Below are 20,348 nucleotides of genomic sequence, written 5' to 3' on the forward strand. Positions count from 1 at the left end.
GAGTTATTTAGCGTTTTATTCAGCAGCTCTCCAGTTAGTTTGCAATTTCAGCAATCTGGTTGGTAGGCTGCAAATTCCCCTAGCAACCATGTATTGATTTGAATAAGAGACTGGAATATAAATAGGAGAGGCCTGAATAGAAATATGAGTAATAAAAAGTAGCAATAACAATACATTTGTAGCCTTACGGAGCTTTTGTTTTTTAGAAGGGGTCAGTGACCCCCATTTGAAAGCTAGAAAAAGTAAGAAGAAGAGGCATATTAATTGAAAATGATAAAAAATAGAGTGGTCCAATTGAAAAGTTGCCCATTCTATAATATACTAAATGTTAACTTAAAGGTGAACCGCCCCTTTAACAATAGCTTACATGCTGGTCCCTTTAAACCCTTGGACCCAATCCAGGTTTCCATTTTTGGATTCCGCCCAATTCCAGCCGTTGATGCGGGAACTGTACTCGGCTGACTCACGAGTGCCCGGCCGATCCAAATGTACATCCGTAATCTCTTGGACTAATAAAGGTAACAATATTTGGGGAGTTTTGTTAGAACTTATTAGGGACAGATTAGGATCCTTAGGTATTCCAGCAGATCTGTTTAAAGGAACAGTTCAGTATAAAAATAAAAACTGGGTAAATAAATAGGCTGTGCAAAATAAAAAATGTATCTAATATAGTTAGTTAGCCAAAAATGTAATGTATAAAGACTGGAGTGACTGGATGTGTAACATAATAGCCAGAACACTTACTTCCTGCTTTTCAGCTCCCTAACTCTGAGTTAGTCAGTGACTATAAGGGGGGCCACATGGGACATAACTGTTCAGTGAGTTTGCAATTGATCCTCAGCATTCAGCTCAGATTCAAAAGCAACAGTTATGACTCATGTGGCCCCCTCTCAAGTCACTGATTGGTTACTGCCTGGTAACCAATCAGTGGAAACCAAGAGAGCTGAAAAGCAGGAAGTAGTGCTCTGGCTATTATGTTACACATCCAGTCACTCCAGCCTTTATACATTACATATTTGGCTAACTATATTAGAAACTTTATATTTATTTAGCACAGCCTATCTATTTACCCAGTTTTTATTTTATACTGAACTGTTCCTTTAAGAGAATTCAGTCCAAAACTGACAGATGGTGCATTCCTAAGTTGCCCGTACAGTACATGTGGGTTTGGAGAGACTGCCTGTGTATCCAGTTCATAACTTCTTGGCCCACAGTCCTTGTTATAATCCATTATAGTCGGCGGCAGACGTCTCGCTATTTCCGTATTGAGACGGTTCTGCAGCCACATAATTCAGCTATATTGTATTGGGGTACAGGATATACACGGCTTAGTTGAAGCTGCTCCCCTTATCAGGAAGGGGGTGTAGTTGGGTTCCGGTGCTGTGGGTTAGTGCTCAGAATAACTTGTCCAATCAGATTTTTTGCTTCAGTTGTTGCTATGCGCCAGGGAAGCCCAACTGGAATCCTGTGACCCTTCAAGAGATTTTTATGGCCCCAGTATACTATTATATCGTTTTATAATAATTCTGCCCCCATGGCCAATTCTAAGCAACTTTTCAATTGTTTTTCATTATTTATTTTTTTATAGTTTATGAATTATTTTCCTTCTTCTTCTGGCTCTTTCCAGCTTTCAAATGAGGTTCACTGACCCCATCTAAAAAAAAAACAAATGTTCTGTAAGCCTTACAGAGAATTTGTTTATTTTTAGACGGGGTCAGTGACCCTCATTTGAAAGCTGTGTAAGGCTACAAATGTATTGTTATTATTACTTTTTATTACTAATCCTTCTATTCAGGCCTCTCCTGTTCATATTCCAGTCTCTTATTCATTCATATGAGTGCATGGTTGCTAGGGTCATTTGGACCCTAGCAACCCTGCTGAAATTGCAAATTGAAGAGCTGCTGAATAAAAAGCTAAATAACTCAAAAACCACAAATAATAAAAAATGAAAATTACAAATGATCTCAGAATATCACTCTCTACATCATACTAACCGTTCATTTAAAGGTGAACAATCCCTTTAAACCATGGAAATCTCTCTAGAAAATGTATTTATACCCTAGAAATCATTGCACGTGTGAATAGGGTTAGAAATAGCGGGTGCTGAGCCGTAACTTCTCGACATTCACACTTGAGAGAGATGTCACAGATTTACCCTGGAAACAGACAATTTAAAGATCACTGTAAGGGCTGCGGCCCATGAAATCAATGTATTGCCCGACTGCACTGCTGGACTGACTACTGACAATGGACATAAAGCCATACTGACACTTTTCTTTAAAAATCAAAGGAACGTGTCAGTATCAAGTAGTTGCTGCACCCGGAATAGTTCCCCTGAAAGCCGCCCCCAGCCCCGCGAACCTTTGCACAGCCGACCCGCTGACGCTACTAACTAATCTTCTGCTTTGCTTCCGTTCCGCTGGGCTGGGGGTGGAGCCATCCTTCCATAGGCTGATTACAAATAAAAACTTGATTTAAGCCTATGGAAGGATGGCTCCGCCCCCAGCGGAACGGAAGCAAAGCAGAAGATCAGTTAGTAGCGTCAGCGGGTCGGCTGTGCAAAGGTTCGCGGGGCTGGGGGCGGCTTTCAAAGGAACTATTCCGGGTGCAGCAACTTTTTCGATTTTTAAAGGAAAGTGCTCGTATCGCTATAAACCCTGTAAAATGCCTTTAAGGGGTGATTCATCTTTAAGTAAAATTTTAGTATATTATAAAATAGCCAATTCTAAGCAACTTTTCAATTGGTCTTATTTTTTTATAGTTTTTGAATTATTTGTCTTTTTCTGCTGATTCTTTCCAGCTTTCAAATGGGGGGGGGTCACTGACCCCATCTAAAAACACAAATGCTCCGGAAGGCTTCAGCTTTTTTATTACTATTCAGGCCTCTCCTATTCATATTCCAGTCTCTCATTCAAAGCAATGCATGGTTACTAGGGTCATTTGGACCCTAGCAACCAGCTTGCTGATATCGCTAACTGGAGAGCTGCTGAATAAAAAGCTAAATAACTAATAAAAAACACAAATAATAAAAAATGAAAATCAATTGTAAGTTCTCTACATCATACTAAAAGTTAACTCAAAAGGTGAACAACCCCATTAATATGTTAATTACTGTGGCCTCAGTCTCTTCCCCTTTATATACATTAATTGTTTCCTTCTGTCACTATTCTGTGTTTAACGTCATGGATTCTTCTTCTTTCGCTGGACTCTGGGATCTGAATTTTGCCTTAAAAGTAATACTCCCCCCTCCAAAGGGTAAATGTGCTGCACTTTTGGGTAGTATTGTAGTGATTATGCTTTATCCTATAGAGCGAGATTCTACAGAGAGATTTTATTATTAGGAGACTTTGTATTTAACACCTTAATGCTCAAGCATGTTAATAAAGGCAGCCGTGTATTTATGGGATACTTTCTCATGTCTCGCATTCTCAATATCCACATATTGTCTCAGGACACAGCAACACCGCCCATTGGTCCAAGCCCCTCCCTACACAAGCAATATGGCATCCACCAAGTGAAGTCTAGTTACCCTTTAATAATGTGTATTTATACCCAGCATATGGATAACCATAAGGGTTCTAGTTCTTATATCTTCCAACACCAGCTGGCGGCCCTTGAGCTCCATTGCGCTTTTCTGCGTGGATATGTGAGACTCACAATTAGGGACACATTTTTTTACTAATGCAGGCAGGGGGCAGTATGGAGGGTAGTGGATGGTAGAGTCCTGCAGCGGGATGAGGGGATGATTTTCAGGTATACCCGGGGGTAGGGTTGCGGGTCTCAACTAAATGTCTTGTGTAATATTGTCTATATTTTACTTGTTTCTGTCCCCGCCCACTTTTGATGACATCACTTCCTGTTTGATGGTGGTTGGCGGGTTGGGGATAAAACAGTTGTGTTGGGTAGCGGCTCAAAGTGGCTAAATATGCAGGTCCGGGTCTTAGAAACTAGTTCTGCTCAGGACTAGTGATGGGTCTTTTCACATTACGGGGGGGTTTAGTTCTCCTTTAAATGTGAACCACGCCTTTAACATCCACTCATTTGGTGGGTCACCAAACGAGCCAGATTTTAACATGATACGGCTGTCAACAAACTGAGCCAAATCGTGATGATCCGTTTGGTCAATTATCATTTCATAATGGGAGTCAGTAAAGACCACAACATTCGGTGCAAACCTGCCCAATATATAATCCGTCTGATTTACAACCAGATACCAGTTGAGCTCATCCAAGGCCCAGTAAACTGTCGACTGACTCATGCACCGGGCATGGGCGGCTTTATTTATTTATTTTTTTAAATAGAATGAAGACTAATTGCAAACAGTCTTCTGCTAACTAAAGGTTAATTTTAAAAATTAGTAACACTAAAAAATCCATTCTACCCACTGATAAGATATACCCTGCATAAAGTTTAATAATATCAATGTTTTATTAAAAAAATACTGTTAGAAAACACGGCTTCCTGTCTACTGGAAAACGGCGATAGGGCGACTCACTTTGCAGCTCTGCGCTCCGCATCTTCCCCCCTAACCCGACTTCTGCTAAAAGCGGAAGTTGTAAGCCAATTCAGCTGTGGCTTGCCAGTTTCCCAGTCCCTAGAAGAAGAAAAAAGGCTCTATGGTGTATTAACCTTTTTGCAGGGATTGAGGGCAAAATCAACACCTTTGTCAAAAAAAAAAAAAAAAAAAAAGCAACACACAAAGATCCAAAAGTGTCATTTATTTAAGACAACTTGCCTGTTAATCTCTCCATTTGGCTTTTTTTAATGATATTAATCACATGATGTGGCCACACACAAATATATATATATAAAAACAATTTCCATTTAAAAATCACTAATGACAATTTAAACCAGCACATGTAAATGGGAGGGGGGATTGTTCTGAGCAACGCAGGGGGGGGGGAACTAATGAGGCACGGATGAAGTCTTATAAAAAATATAAAATCTTTTCATAGCAGCAACGTGGTTCTACAGAGAGAGATATTATACCAACTGAAATATTCCTGTAGCTCTGAGACCTGATTGGCTGTCCCTATGCTTAACGGGGGGGGGGCACCTTTTGTCTGTATAAAAGTATCCAATGCTCCATGTTGGGGGGGGGGGGGGTCAAAAATTTCATATTAAAAACTTTCCCCTGGGCAGGTCTCCCCATACTCACCATATAAAACAGAAAGTGAAATAAAAGTAAATCAGGTACTGCATAGTAAAATAAACTGGTGACTTATATGTAAACATCAGCAGCCTATCAGAACCTTGCAACCCCCCAGCGTAACTGCCGAATGTACAGGCCGAGGGTCAGGGTACAAAACAAGCACTAGAACCACAAATTGGAGGGAGGGAAGGTAAGAGGGGCTCAAGCCAGGGAAGTCTTTTGGGCAATACTGTTACAATTGGCAACCAATCAGATATCTGCTTTTACTGCAGCGGTTTTCTTTTTTTTTTTAAAAAAAAAAAGGCTTATTTTATCATTAATTGGTTGCCCAGGTGCAGAATTACCCAGGGTTTAGAAATGACCCCTATTGGTTTCCAAGCACAAAAAATAGACATGGGCTCAGACTTGCTATTCATGGACCAATAATATCTGCCAACTTGGCTTCTCTAGGCTGAGTCTGCAGGTGATTGGTCAGTGTATGAGGCCTGCTGTCTGCCCAGCTAAAGGGGAACTATCGTGAAAATGAAAATTTAATATAAGCTTCCTCATACTGAAATAAGAAACTTTCTAAAAACAATTAAAAATTCAGCATTTTCTTAAATAATCAAGTTTATGTTCACTATCCCTCTCTCAGCATCTGTTTCTCTTCATTCTCTCTTCATGCAGCAGTTGGGTGTCAGATATTCATTGACAGTTAGATCCAATATATCTTATAGGGGGGCTTCCTTTCCTAGCAGATGTATTAGAGATCACTCAACTGATTCCAGTACAAACTAAATCTAACAAAATAACTGCCTTTTGCACAAATCCTGCATGTAGAGAGACATGATGTCTGGTGAGTTTAATAGAGTGAGCTCTAATACATCTTCTAGGCAAAAGGAGCCCCCCTATAAGATATATTGGATCTAACTGTCAATGAATATCTGACACCGAACTGCTGAATGAAGAGAGAATGAAGAGAAACAGATGCTGAGAGAGGAATAGTGAAGATAAACTTGATTATTTCAGAAACCTTACACAATCTTTAACGGATTGTATATAGAAAGTTTCTTATTTCAGTATGATGAAGCTTATATTACATTTTCGCAATAGTTCCCCTTTAGCTGGGCAGACCAGCAGGCCTCATACACTGACCAATCACCTGCAGACTCAGCCTAGAGAAGCCAAGTTGGCAGATATTATTGGTCCATGAATAGCAAGTCTGAGACCATGTCTATTTATTGTGCTTGGAAACCAATAGGGGTCACTTCTAAACCCTGGCTAAATCTGCACCTGGGCAACCAATCAATGATAAGCCTTTTTTTTTTTTTTTTTTTTAAAAAAACAGCTGCAGGTAGAACAATAAAAGCAGATATCTGATTGGTTGCCATGGGTTTCTGAACGACCCCAGTGTCAGTAAGGCAGTGCAGAAAGAGAAGAAAACAACTGGTTGGGAAATGTGTAGGCACATGACTTTTCTCTCCAAAAAGCCGCTTTGCTGCTGTTGTAGGGAACTTTTGGGAAGAAGCCCAAACCAGCATTGACCCCATTCATCTTTGGCTCCTTACTGAGTCCCCAGCCTCTGTGAGCATCTCAATGAGGCAGAAGTCCCGTTGTACCATCCCTTTAACTGAATTGTGTCTTTTATTGCAATCCTGGTGCTGCCTTTCAGGCTCTGTGTAATAGCGTTACACTTGCACCAAGTCTATTAAAGAAGAGCCTCTGATCCAGAGCCAGAACAGGACCGAGCAGTTCCTGGAAAGCTGTTACTACTGTATTTTCCCTGAAAGTGGCGAATCTGGGGGTACAGACACATATATATATATATATATATAGATATATAGATATATATATATATATATATATATATATATATATATATATGAGCTTTCTGCTGCTACAGTACTGGCTGTGTTGTGGGACTGATAGGTCGGACATCAATCTAAGGTGTTCAGGTAAACAGGATAATTACACGTCATTATTGCTTTAAGATCTCTGCTACAAAAAAAAAAAAATGGATTTCCACCCATTTGATAAATTTGTTCTAAAAAGTTGTACAGTGCTTCCCAGAAAATCATATCCACGATCATGGGAGGTGTTTCATCCAATGTCCTCAAAGTTGAACGGAAGACTTCAAAGGTGCCGACGAGGCGGAAGGGCCGGTGTTTGGCTCCCGCTCGGAGACACCACAAGCATTAAGTCCGGATCTTGCGCTTGTCGTCGAAGAGGCTTTTCAACATGTACACCTGGAGGAAGGCCACTGTCACCAGTACGCCTACGTTTATGGCCGACCAGAAGTTTACTCTCTCGAGGTTACTGTCCTGGAGGTTCCGGTCTCGTGCCTCGAAGGCACGAAGTACCGTCTGCATTTGGATACTGCGCTCCAGCCTGGACTTCACACTCTCTATGGACTCCTAGGAGAGGAAGAGCATAAAGGGATTGAAACTTAAAGCATTAATGTATCAACCCCTGGATCTAACAACACATGACAACTCCAAGCCAGTTGGGCCAGTATCTCACCTTAATGTCCTCCAGCTTTATGTCTAGAAGCTCATCAGGTTCTACAACGTCCGCCCAGCTGTCAGGATCCTCATCCCCCTGCTGATTGTCAAATATCAGCTCAAAGAAAACCAGTTTCTCCGAGATGGTGCTGAAGGAGTTATCGAAACAGATCATGTAGTCCCCAGCATCGGTCGGCTCCACCCTGCAAAAGACACCATGGGAGAGTAAGTTATGAACATCCCCAGTACGTGTCAGCAAGCGAGGATAATTATGGAGAAGGCCTTTCTAGGATGTGTGTGTGTGGCCACCACTCACGTATGTACACCGTCTGATCTCCGTCTCTCCATGATAAGCAAGATCCCCGACGGAGTTGTGACTGAGAAGTCCACATCTAGGCCAGCGCCACCGATCACCTGCCCAAGAGAGAAGAGACTTGGACTCAGTACTTAACACTCTGGGTCATATAAAGTGTCACCAATTCTGGAACAAAGTTCTCCTTTTCATAACTGGGAGGGTTTGGTCTCTCTAGACCAGTGATCCCCAAACAGTAGCTTGAGAGTAACATGTTGCTCTCCGACCCCTTGGATGTTTCTCCCAGTGACCTCAAAGCAGGTGCTTATTTTTGAATTCCAGGCTCGGAAGCAAGCTAGACATATTGTCAGTTTCTCAGCTGCCCCCAGTCATGTGACTTGTGCTCTGATAAACTTCAGTCACTCTTTACTGCTGTACTGCAAGTTGGAGTGATATCACCCCATCCCTTTCCCCCCAGCAGCCTAACAACAGAACAATGGGAAGGTAACCAGATAACAGCTCCCTAACACAAGATAACAGCTGCCTGGTAGATCTAAGAACAGCACTCAATAGTAAAATCCAGGTCCCACTGAGACACATTCAGTTACATTGAGTAGGAGAAACAACAGCCTGCCAGAAAGCAGTTCCATCCTAAAGTGCTGGCTCTTTCTGAAATCACATGACCAGGCAAAATGACCTGAGATGCACCTACACACCAATATTACAACTAAGAAAATACACTTGCTGGTTCAGGAATGACATTTTATATTATATAGTGAATTATTTGCAGTGTAAACAGTGTAATTTAGAAATAAAAACTACATCATAAAAATCATGACAGAATCTCTTTAAAGGATAAGGAAACCATACAGCCTAATTCCCTAATATTTAATTCAGCCCCCCTTGCTCTAGCTGATCTCTAGGTTTTTTTTCTGCAAAAAAACTGAACATTTCACTAGCGGTGCGTTCTCTTTGACCGCTCCGTCACAGGCACCATTTTTCCTTTTTAGACATCATAGAAAATAGGTGTCGCAACTGTTATGTGCATGCACAAAAATAGTCTTGCACACTCCTGCTCAGGCAATACGAATCGCGTTCATGAAGGTTTTTTATTTTACGCATGCGCGGATACGAATACTGCACTGTCTGCATGCTCCTGGTCTTGGTGAAGGAGAGTGGCATGATGGGATTCTTTTTCTTCAAGTGAGCGCTATTTTCTAAACTGTGGCATTTGAATAGATTATGGACTGGAAATGCAGGACATCTAACGGCACTACAATAAAGACTAGAGGTACGCCTTTCAAATGAGCTACACTTAAACTTTCCTTGTCCTTTAAGGGTGGTGGCAAATGGGGCTATTAGTCACCCAGCGACAAATCTCCCCTACTTCTGGCACCTAATCTCCCCAATTGCCCTCCCGCTGGCAAAAATAAGAATCGCCTGCGGCATGGCATACATTTCCAAAGTTGCCTCATGAAGCAATTTGTATGCCATCCCGCCGACAATTCGTATTCTTGCCGACGGGATGGCATTTCTGGGAGATTAGTTGCCTGAAGAAGAGAAGATTTGTCGCTGGCTAGGCCAGACATCAGCCTGCCAACATCCTCAGGCTGATTTCAGCCCCGACCACTAGCCACTTCTTATCTGATTGCTCCAGCGCCAACAGACTTGGCAGAATTTGGTGAAAAGATTAAAGTCTTTGCATTTCGAGACTAAATCTGCCAAGTTTGTTTGCTCCGGAGCTGACACAAGGCTTCTGAACACGGGCAGACAAGAAGATTCGGCTAGCGGTCGGCAGGCTGATTTCTGCCCCTAGCCTAAGAGTAAAGTGCAGAGACACACTGCACACAAACATATAGCAAGTACATTTAGACCCAACATTAAAACCACTAAGAAAACAGAACTGATGTATTTTGGAAATTTGATTACAATGACAGTTTCTGTCCTCGGGAAAAAAGGTTATTTTTTTACCCTTTTAAATTCTGTTTTCAAAAGCAGTTGGTGTGACTTAAAAGCACACAGCAATGACCGACATTAGCATGGTTATGGTAGAACACAATACACAGCCAGTTAACCGTAATCAAATCCAAGCTCACTAAATCTTACTCGTGCAAGGATCACTGAGCTCCATTCACTGAGGTTCACAAGAGCGTGTCACGGCTTAACACTCACTTGTGCGCCATATAATTGTCACCCTGGAACTGCCAGAAATTCCAGGATTCCCTTAGTGGGTTGTACCCATAACTCAAGCTGGGGATATTATATAGTGAATAAAGTACCCCCTCTTGTAAAATATAAGGATATTATAAGTTACTGAGGAGTTTCATGACCATATAAAAACACGAGGCGGAAGGCCGAGTGTTTTTATACAGGTCATGGGACTCCAAGGTGACTTCTAATATCCTCATATTTTGCAACAGGGGGTACTTTATTTATTATAATACACAAATTTCAGTGAGTTGTGTGACAGAAATAACATCAGAACTCACCGTTTATAACTGATGACATCAGAACTCACCGTTTATAAGGATTTAATTTACAGGATATTCATGGCTTTTGTGTATTATACATGAATACATGCACTGTATTTATCCTGCTGTGTGTTCTGGGGTATTATACATGGAATTGGCACTGTATTTATCCTGCCGTGTGTTCTGGGGTATTATACATGGAATTGGCACTGTATTTATCCTGCCGTGTGTTCTGGGGTATTATACATGGAATTGGCACTGTATTTATCCTGCTGTGTGTTCTGGGGTATTATACATGGAATTGGCACTGTATTTATCCTGCTGTGTGTTCTGGGGTATTATACATGGAATTGCCACTGTATTTATCCTGCCGTGTGTTCTGGGGTATTATACATGGAATTGGCACTGTATTTATCCTGCTGTGTGTTCTGGGGTATTATACATGGAATTGCCACTGTATTTATCCTGCCGTGTGTTCTGGGGTATTATACATGGAATTGGCACTGTATTTATCCTGCTGTGTGTTCTGGGGTATTATACATGGAATTGGCACTGTATTTATCCTGCTGTGTGTTCTGGGGTTTTATACATGGAATTGCCACTATATTTATCCTGCCGTGTGTTCTGGGGTATTATACATGGAATTGGCACTGTATTTATCCTGCTGTGTGTTCTGGGGTATTATACATGGAATTGGCACTGTATTTATCCTGCTGTGTGTTCTGGGGTATTATACATGGAATTGGCACTGTATTTATCCTGATGTGTTCTGGGGTATTATACATGGAATTGGCACTGTATTTATCCTGCTGTGTGTTCTGGGGTTTTATATATGGAATTGCCACTGTATTTATCCTGCCATGTGTTCTGGGGTGTTATACATGGAATTGGCACTGTATTTATCCTGATGTGTTCTGGGGTATTATACATGGAATTGGCACTGTATTTATCCTGCGGTATGTTCTGGGGTATTATACATGGAATTGGCACTGTATTTATCCTGATGTGTTCTGGGGTGTTATACATGGAATTGGCACTGTATTTATCCTGATGTGTTCTGGGGTATTATACATGGAATTGGCACTGTATTTATCCTGCAGTGTGTTCTGGGGTATTATACATGGAATTGGTACTGTATTTATCCTGCGGTGTGTTCTGGGGTATTATACATGGAATTGGTACTGTATTTATCCTGCGGTGTGTTCTGGGGTATTATACATGGAATTGGCACTGTATTTATCCTGCTGTGTGTTCTGGGGTATTATACATGGAATTGCCACTGTATTTATCCTGCTGTGTGTTCTGGGGTATTATACATGGAATTGGCACTGTATTTATCCTGCGGTGTGTTCTGGGGTATTATACATGGAATTGGCACTGTATTTATCCTGCTGTGTGTTCTGGGGTATTATACATGGAATTGCCACTGTATTTATCCTGCTGTGTGTTCTGGGGTATTATACATGGAATTGCCACTGTATTTATCCTGCGGTGTGTTCTGGGGTATTATACATGGAATTGGCACTGTATTTATCCTGCTGTGTGTTCTGCGGTATTATACATGGAATTGGCACTGTATTTATCCTGCGGTGTGTTCTGGGGTATTATACATGGAATTGGTACTGTATTTATCCTGCTGTGTGTTCTGGGGTATTATACATGGAATTGGTACTGTATTTATCCTGCGGTGTGTTCTGGGGTATTATACATGGAATTGGTACTGTATTTATCCTGCGGTGTGTTCTGGGGTATTATACATGGAATTGGCACTGTATTTATCCTGCGGTGTGTTCTGGGGTATTATACATGGAATTGGCACTGTATTTATCCTGCTGTGTGTTCTGGGGTATTATACATGGAATTGGTACTGTATTTATCCTGTTGTGTGTTCTGGGGTATTATACATGGAATTGGTACTGTATTTATCCTGCCGTGTGTTCTGGGGTATTATACATGGAATTGGTACTGTATTTATCCTGCTGTGTGTTCTGGGGTATTATACATGGAATTGGCCCTGTATTTATCCTGCTGTGTGTTCTGGGGTATTATACATGGAATTGGCCCTGTATTTATCCCGCTGTGTGTTCTGGTGTATTATACATGGAATTGGTACTGTATTTATCCTGCTGTGTGTTCTGCGGTATTATACATGGAATTGGCACTGTATTTATCCAGTTGTGTGTTCTGGGGTATTATACATGGAATTGGCACTGTATTTATCCAGTTGTGTGTTCTGGGGTATTATACATGGAATCTGGGGTATTATACATGGAATTGGCCCTGTATTTATCCTGCTGTGTGTTCTGGGGTATTATACATGGAATTGGCCCTGTATTTATCCCGCTGTGTGTTCTGGTGTATTATACATGGAATTGGTACTGTATTTATCCTGCTGTGTGTTCTGCGGTATTATACATGGAATTGGCACTGTATTTATCCTGCTGTGTGTTCTGGGGTATTATACATGGAATTGGTACTGTATTTATCCTGCTGTGTGTTCTGCGGTATTATACATGGAATTGGCACTGTATTTATCCTGCCGTGTGTTCTGGTGTATTATACATGGAATTGGTACTGTATTTATCCTGCTGTGTGTTCTGGGGTATTATACATGGAATTGGCACTGTATTTATCCTGCTGTGTGTTCTGGGGTATTACACATGGAATTGGTACTGTATTTATCCTGCCATGTGTTCTGGAGTATTATACATGGAATTGGTACTGTATTTATCCTGGGATGTGTTCTGGAGTATTATACATGGAATTGGCCCTGTATTTATCCTGTCATGTGTTCTAGGATATTATACATGGAATTAGCCTGTGATACTATGAAGGAATCTATGTAGAACATGCCTTTAACTTGCTTCTTCCTCTGCCCAAGGACCAAGTCAAAACACAAATGCAACGGGACAAAACGCGTACCACAACTCGTGCGTGATTTAACACGTGCCACTATGCAACTATTTTGTTTAAAATCACACTGCAAAGAGGAGAAAATTAGGAAAGCTCCGAATCCATCATTTTTGAATTTGCCCAAATATCAAGCTGAACCCCAAACGCTAATTTGCACATTCAGATTTAAATATCTAAAAGTGTGTTATAGAAAGGCTAAGTCTAAGCAACTTTTCAATTTTTTATTTAGAGTTTTTGATTGAATTGCCTTCTTCTTCTTCTACTGACTCTTTCCAGCTTTCAAAGGGGGGTCACTGACCCCATCTAAAAAAACAAATACTCTGTAAGGCTACACATTTTTGTTATTGTTTCTTTTTATTACTCATCTTTCTATTCAGGCCTCTCCTATTCATATCCCAGTCTCTTATTCAAATCAATGCATTGTTGCTAGGGGAATTTGGACCTTAGCAACCAGATTGCTGACACTGCAAACAGAAGAGCTGCTGAATAAAAAAACAAATAAATAAAAACATACAGAGGTAGAGAAAGATTTAGTTCCCAGCAGCAGATATCCAGAGGCCGTTGCCAATAAGTTCCAGTCAGCAGGTAAGTTGTGAGGGGAGTTCAATTACCTGATACTCTATCTCCATACTGCCATTGTACAACGTGCTCTGGTAGAAACATTCTTGTCTCCCCGCCGGCAGCAGGAACGTGAGCTCGGTGTCCTGAGGCTGAACAGCAACGGCGGCCGCCAGCGAAAGCACAAGAAATAAGAAGCTGCTCGGCCAAGCCATGGAGGCGTATACGTGACCCTTCCAACACCGACTCCGCTTCCGCAGGCATTGCCTCGCGCTCTCATTGGCTCCTGCGCACATCGGGGATTGCAAACTTGCCGCCGCATTGGTGGAAGACGTGACCGTTCCGAAGTTATTCCGTTTCTCATTGGCTGCCTTACTACTAAGCACCGCCTTTCGGCTCGCCGCCATGTAAGGGCAAGAAGCTGACCTGGACCAATCACAGAGGCAGCACCTCAGCCGCCTCAGGCTATAGGCATTTGGGACAGGGCATTACACACAGTTATGGCTCTGAAAACAATAAATGAAGGAAAACAATTCAGATTTCTGTGGGTCATGTGACAATAAGTGACACCAGTGAGCTCCACATATAGGGACGTCTATATGACATTATTTGTGTGAGGTATATTAGTTATTTGTGTGAGGAATATTAGTTATTTGGGAGCTGTATTAGCTATTTGTGTTGTGTATTAACTATTTGTGAAGTATATTAGCTAATTGGGAGGTATATTAGTTATTTGGGAGGTGTATCTGCTATTTGTGAGGTATATTAGCTATATGTGAGGTGCATTAGCTATTTGTGACGTATATTAGTTATTTGTGAGGTATATTAGTTATTTGGGAGGTGTATTAGCTATGCTGGAGGTAAATTCACTATTTGTGAGGTATATTCACCAGTGGCGTAACTAGATATTACTGGGCCCCACAGCAAATTATTTTTCAGGCCCCTAAAATGTTTAGAGGTTGACTTGTTTCTCCAGTATTTATTGAAATTGTATATGAATTAGGGCCTCGTGGGGCCCCTATACCTCCTGGGCCCCCTGCAGTCGCAGGGTCTGCTTCCTCTATAGTTACGCCCCTGATATTCACTAATTGTGAGGTATATTGGCTATTTGTGAGGTGTATTCGTTATTTGGGAGGTGTATTAGTTATTTGTGAGGTAAATTCACTATTTGTGAGGTATATTCACTACTTGTGAGGTATATTGGCTATTTGTGAGGTGTATTAGTTATTTGGGAGATGTATTAGATATGTGGGATGTGTATTAGCTATATGTGAGGTATATTAGCTATGTGTGTGGTTTACTAGCTATTTGTGAGGTATATTAGTTATTTCTCAGGTGTATTAGCTATTGTTAGGTATAAGCTATTTGGGAGGTCTATTTGCTATTTGGGAGGTGTATTAGCTATTTGGGAGGTGTATTAGCTATTGGGGAGGTATATTATCTATTTGGGAGGTATATTAGCTATGTGTGAGGTAACATTGCATCAATGGGCCCCCTACCCTATATTTCCTTACACCCCACTGGTCCTTACTGGGACCCCTTTCCCCCAGCTACCCCAAATAGCACCTTTTTAGACATAGTTACATTGGCATCACATATACATTTTACTAGAGGCAGGCAAAAGGTAAATCAACCAGGGATTACACATTTTCTGCTAAGTACATTGCCTTTTTAATTTGTAATACCAGCCCAGACACTAATAAACAAGACAGGGGATTGGTCCCAACTGGACAGTTCCAGCTCTTGTTCATAAAAAGTTCAGGTTCATTGCAGTTGCCCACAGATGTCCATTTGATATTCATATTATTATGACATATGCTTTATTAGCCTTCCTACTTGATAAAGGGGATCTTCACCTTTAAGTTAGTTGTTAGTATTATGTAGAGCGTGATATTTGCAATTGGTTTTCATTTTTATTATTTGGGGTTTTTGAGTTATTTAGCTTTTTATTCAGCAGCTCTGGTTGCTAGGGTCCAAATTCCCCTAGCAACCATGCATTGATTTGAATAAGAGACTGTAATATGAATAGGAGAGGCCTGAATAGAAAGACGAGTAATAAAAAGTAGCAATAACAATACATTTTAGCTTTACAGAGCATTTGTTTTCTTGGAAGGGGTCAGTGAACCCCATTAGAAAGAGGCAAAAGAACGGGCAAATAACTCAAAAACTTATAAATAACGAAGACCAGTTGCAAAGTTGCTAGAAATTGGACATACTAAAAGTTACCTTAAAGGTCCAAAGTAAAGGATTGTTGGTGATCTGTACAGTCGATGAGGAATTGAATGTTCTGCTTTCAATTATTCAAATTCCAGCAGACTCTGCAAAACATTTATTCCAGGTTGTGGTTACACGACATGTTTCGGGTCGATACCCTTTATCAAGTGTACAAAGACCAAGGCACATGGTAATGGTCTTTGTACACTTGATAAAGGGTATCGACCCGAAACATGTCGTGTAACCTGGAATAAAAGTTTTTAGCAGAGAGTCTGCTGGAGTTCTCCTTCCTTTACTATTTTGATTTACTTACCTCAAAGGTCAGCAACCCCTTTAAATGCTATCTGGTTGTCAGGGTCACTGACCCAGCAACCAAAAAGACACTATCTTTAAAATATAGTTTTATTGTTGTTAATGACATTTCTATTGTGACCCCATGCTACCTGTCTGCCATTCTAATTCCAGGCGGCTCTAGAAACCAGATATCAGTTCCAAGCTGAGCAAGAATGGTTCTATCTACAACATGTTAAACATCCATTGTAAGCTTATAAGAAACATTACTTGCTATTCACATTGTATTTCATAATCCTGCGGCTGAAACCCCCTCAGGTCTGCATGGTAGTTCCTGTTCTTTCTTTCCTATGAAGTTCTGAGTCATTGTATTCCTTCAGAGAACTTACTGAACAGCAATAACAGATCCTTATTGTCAACCACAAAGAGATAAATAAAGATCTTAGGCATAGTTGCCACATGGTGTTAAAGGGGTTGTTCACCTTTAAATGAACTTTTAGTATGATGTAAAGAGTGATATTCTGAGCCAATTTGCACTTGGTTTTTATTTTTTATTATTTGTTGTTTTTGACTTATTTAGCCTTTTATTCAGCAGCTCTCCAGTTTGTAATTCAGCAATCTGGTTGCTAGGGTCCAAATTACAAGAGCAACCATGCACTGATTTGAATAAGAGACTGGAATATGAATAGGAGAGGCCTGAATAGAAAGAGGAGTAATAAAAAGAAACAATAACAAAAATGTGTAGCCTTACAGAGCATTTGTTTTTTTAGATGGGGTCAGTGACCCCCTTTGAAAGCTGGAAAGAGTCAGTAGAAGAAGAAGAAGGCAATTCAATCAAAAACTCTAAATAAATACGACGAATTGAAAAGTTGCTCAGACTTAGCCATTCTATAACACACTTTTAGTGTGTAGAAATCTGAATGTGCAAATTAGCGTTTGGGGTTCAGCTTGATATTTGGGCAAATTCAAAAATGATGGATTCGGAGCTTTCCTAATTTTCTCCTCTTTGCAGTGTGATTTTAAACAAAATATTTGCACAGTGGCCCGTGTTAAATCACGCACGAGTTGTGGTACGCGTTTCGTCCCGTTGCCTTTGTGTAGCAATAACAATACTGTCTATAGTCTTAGAAAGCATTTGTTTTTTAGAGGGGCTTACTGACCCCCATTTGAAAGCTGGAAAGAGTCAGGAGAAAATGGTAAATAATGAAGATCAATTGAAAAGTTGGTTGGAAGTGGTGATTCTATAACCTACTAATAATTAACTGAAAGGTGAACCACTCCTATAACTGGACATTCCTGGGGTCCAGTGGGGATAGAGATCAAAGCTGAAGGCTGATTAGGGAGCTTCAAATGTTGCCATGCAAGAGAATGCAGGGACACTAGTGCTTTCCTTCCCCTAAATCGGTTGCCCAAGTTGGGCGTCTGCCTTACTGTATCTCTTGCCAAACCCTCCCCAGCTATTCCCCTGAGAGCCTGAGACACCTTATAGGCCACTGTTTTTTTCACCTTGAGTCCCCAGAAGTCACTGAGCTGCATTTTCTTACACATAACATTAAGGCATGCTGGGAGTTGTAGTCCAACAGCATCTGCGGTCCTAATGTTAAAGGGGTGGTTCACTTTTAAGTTAACTTTAAGTAGTTATAGAATGGCCAATTCCAAGTAATTTTCAATTGGTCTTCATTATTTATGCTTTTTTTTTTTAATTATGAAAATGGTTTATTTACATGAAGCAGGGTTTTACATATGAGCTGTTTTTTTGCCATTTGTTTTTATTAGAAATCCAGCACAGATACATAAATGATTTCACTTTCATTCATGTTATTAAAGGTTGTATACATATACATATTCAATAAAATATTGATTTATATAAAGATCTTTAAGGTTCATTTTTCCAGTATGTATTTCATGAACAGTTGTAAAAGAAAAGATATTTGGTGAGATCCAAGATCTATTAGAATGAGGTGATGGTGTTTACATTTTCATATGCACCATCACACCTGAGCAGGATAAGTGCTGGAGAATCATTTATTTTTATTATTTTTTTGGAAACAATAACAACAGCACAAACAAAAAAGTTGACTTACAATTAAAATTAAACATGCCCATTATTTGCCCTGATCACCCAAGTTTATAGGCGTTGATAGACCGTGATGATTAACACGCCGGGAGAACCAATAAGGGATGATACTGACTGTGCGCATTGATGTGCCCTGCTGGTGTGAGAATCTCGCAAGATCTCAATGATGTCATACGTGGAGGCTTTAAGAAGCCACGCGACGGATCGAGAGCCCATTTGCCATGATAAAGCGTATCCGAAAAGCGCGTCAGCAGTTTAAAACCAATTATAACCATTGGAAATCTTTCTCCTTCTCTTTTTTTAATTGATTCTTGGATCTTGGATTTACAAGACTTGATCTGTCGGCAGCTTTTATCGGCCCGTGTATGGCCACCTTTAGTCAGTTCTCTTTCAGAAGCCAGTTAAATGTAGTATACGAGACCACAGTCCTCAGTGTCCTGCCTTTCTCCTACGTGTGGTGTCCTAGTGCTTAGAAAAATTGCAGCTAGTTTCTGTGGGAAAGCTCCACCTCTGAACTATTTTCTGTTTCCATTCTTTTACTCATGAATTGCTGACACTTTATTTATAACCTTTTTACTATCATGAGCTCACTTTGAAATTAATATTTATAGCACCAGCACTTTATTTAAAGTATACATAGAATCAATGGATTTTTGATATTTTTAATTGTACATAAGCATAAAATCAATTGAAAGTCACAGTATATGAATTATAGCACAAGCACTTTAATCAAATAATTTATTATACTCGGTAACAATCAATTGAGATATTATGTATTAATTGTGTGTTGGCAGGGGATGTGGGGGGGGGGTTTACTGCTAATTCTTTTTCCTAGATGCTTCCAACCATGTGGAATAAAAAATGCAATTTATTTCTAGCCAAAATGTGTTAAAGGGGTTGTTCACCTTTGAGATAACTTTTAGTAAGATGTAGAGAGGGATATTCTGAGATAATTTGCCATTTTTTTTTAATTTCTTATTATTTGTGGTTTTTGAGTTATTTAGCAGCTCTTCAATTTGCATTTTAAGTAATCTCGTAGCTAGGGTGCAAATTCCCCTAGCAACCAAGCACTGGTTTGCATAAGAGACTGGAATATGAATAGGAGAGGCCTGAATAGAAGGATCAGTAATAAAAAAAAGTAACAATAACAACAGTAGCGTCACTAGAGGGGGCGGGCCCTGGTGCGTGACGCGCAGCCGGGCCCCGCCCCCTCCGTTTGGTCGCATTTGTCAGTGGCGTGTGAGCTGTCGGGGGGCCCTGAGGGGGTGCGGGCCCTGGCCCGCTCGCACCCCCTGCTCCCCCGGTAGTTCCGCCACTGAATAACAATACATTTGTAGCCTTACAGAGCATTTGTTTTTTTAGAAGGGGTCAGCAACGCCCATTTGAAAGCTACAAAAATCCAAAGAAAAAGGCAAATAACTATAAAAAAATAAACAATGACGACCAATTGAAAAGTTGCTCACAATTGGTTGTTCTATAACATACTAAAAGTTACGTTGAAGGTGACCACCCCTTTAATGATTGAACAAGACCATATACAATGTAACAGGGAAGCTTCCGTTTCTGAGCATCTCAAGCATGTTGAATTGGGCAGTACGCCCGTTTTAAATCTCCCTAGAGGGGTCAGCCATGATTCATGTAACAATTGTAAGGCCCTGATCTGGTATTGACTGGAAGGTATTATTTTCATTGAGTGGGAATGAAGTTTAATAACGTCATGTGTAGTGATAATTGATGTGGTGTCTGACCATTTCCCAAAGTGGGTGTCATTTGTTGATGGGTCTGGAGTTATCCTAATTAGTTTATGAATGTAAGATGTGGGGGCCCATTTACTTAGCAGGAGTGAAGGAATAGAATAAAAAAAGGGCTACTTCGACCTTTGACTACGACTTCGAATCGA

At 40.6% G+C, this 20,348-nt stretch overlaps 1 protein-coding gene across 1 annotated transcript; it reads right to left on the reverse strand.

Annotated features, from left to right (window-relative positions):
• Window positions 1-6,273: 6,273 nt before the first annotated feature.
• Window positions 6,274-14,288, reverse strand: tmed1.L (transmembrane p24 trafficking protein 1 L homeolog). The gene is made up of 4 exons (XM_018251322.2): window positions 13,920-14,288; window positions 7,949-8,046; window positions 7,652-7,835; window positions 6,274-7,545 (listed from the first exon to the last, which is right to left on the reverse strand). Exons 1-4 carry the CDS (start codon window positions 14,271-14,273, stop codon window positions 7,327-7,329), a joined length of 855 nt encoding a protein of 284 aa, XP_018106811.1. The 5' UTR covers window positions 14,274-14,288; the 3' UTR covers window positions 6,274-7,326.
• Between the last annotated feature and the right edge of the window lie 6,060 nt (window positions 14,289-20,348).

This window comes from Xenopus laevis, chromosome 3L (genome assembly GCF_017654675.1).
Source record: "Xenopus laevis strain J_2021 chromosome 3L, Xenopus_laevis_v10.1, whole genome shotgun sequence".
NCBI lineage: Eukaryota > Metazoa > Chordata > Amphibia > Anura > Pipidae > Xenopus > Xenopus laevis.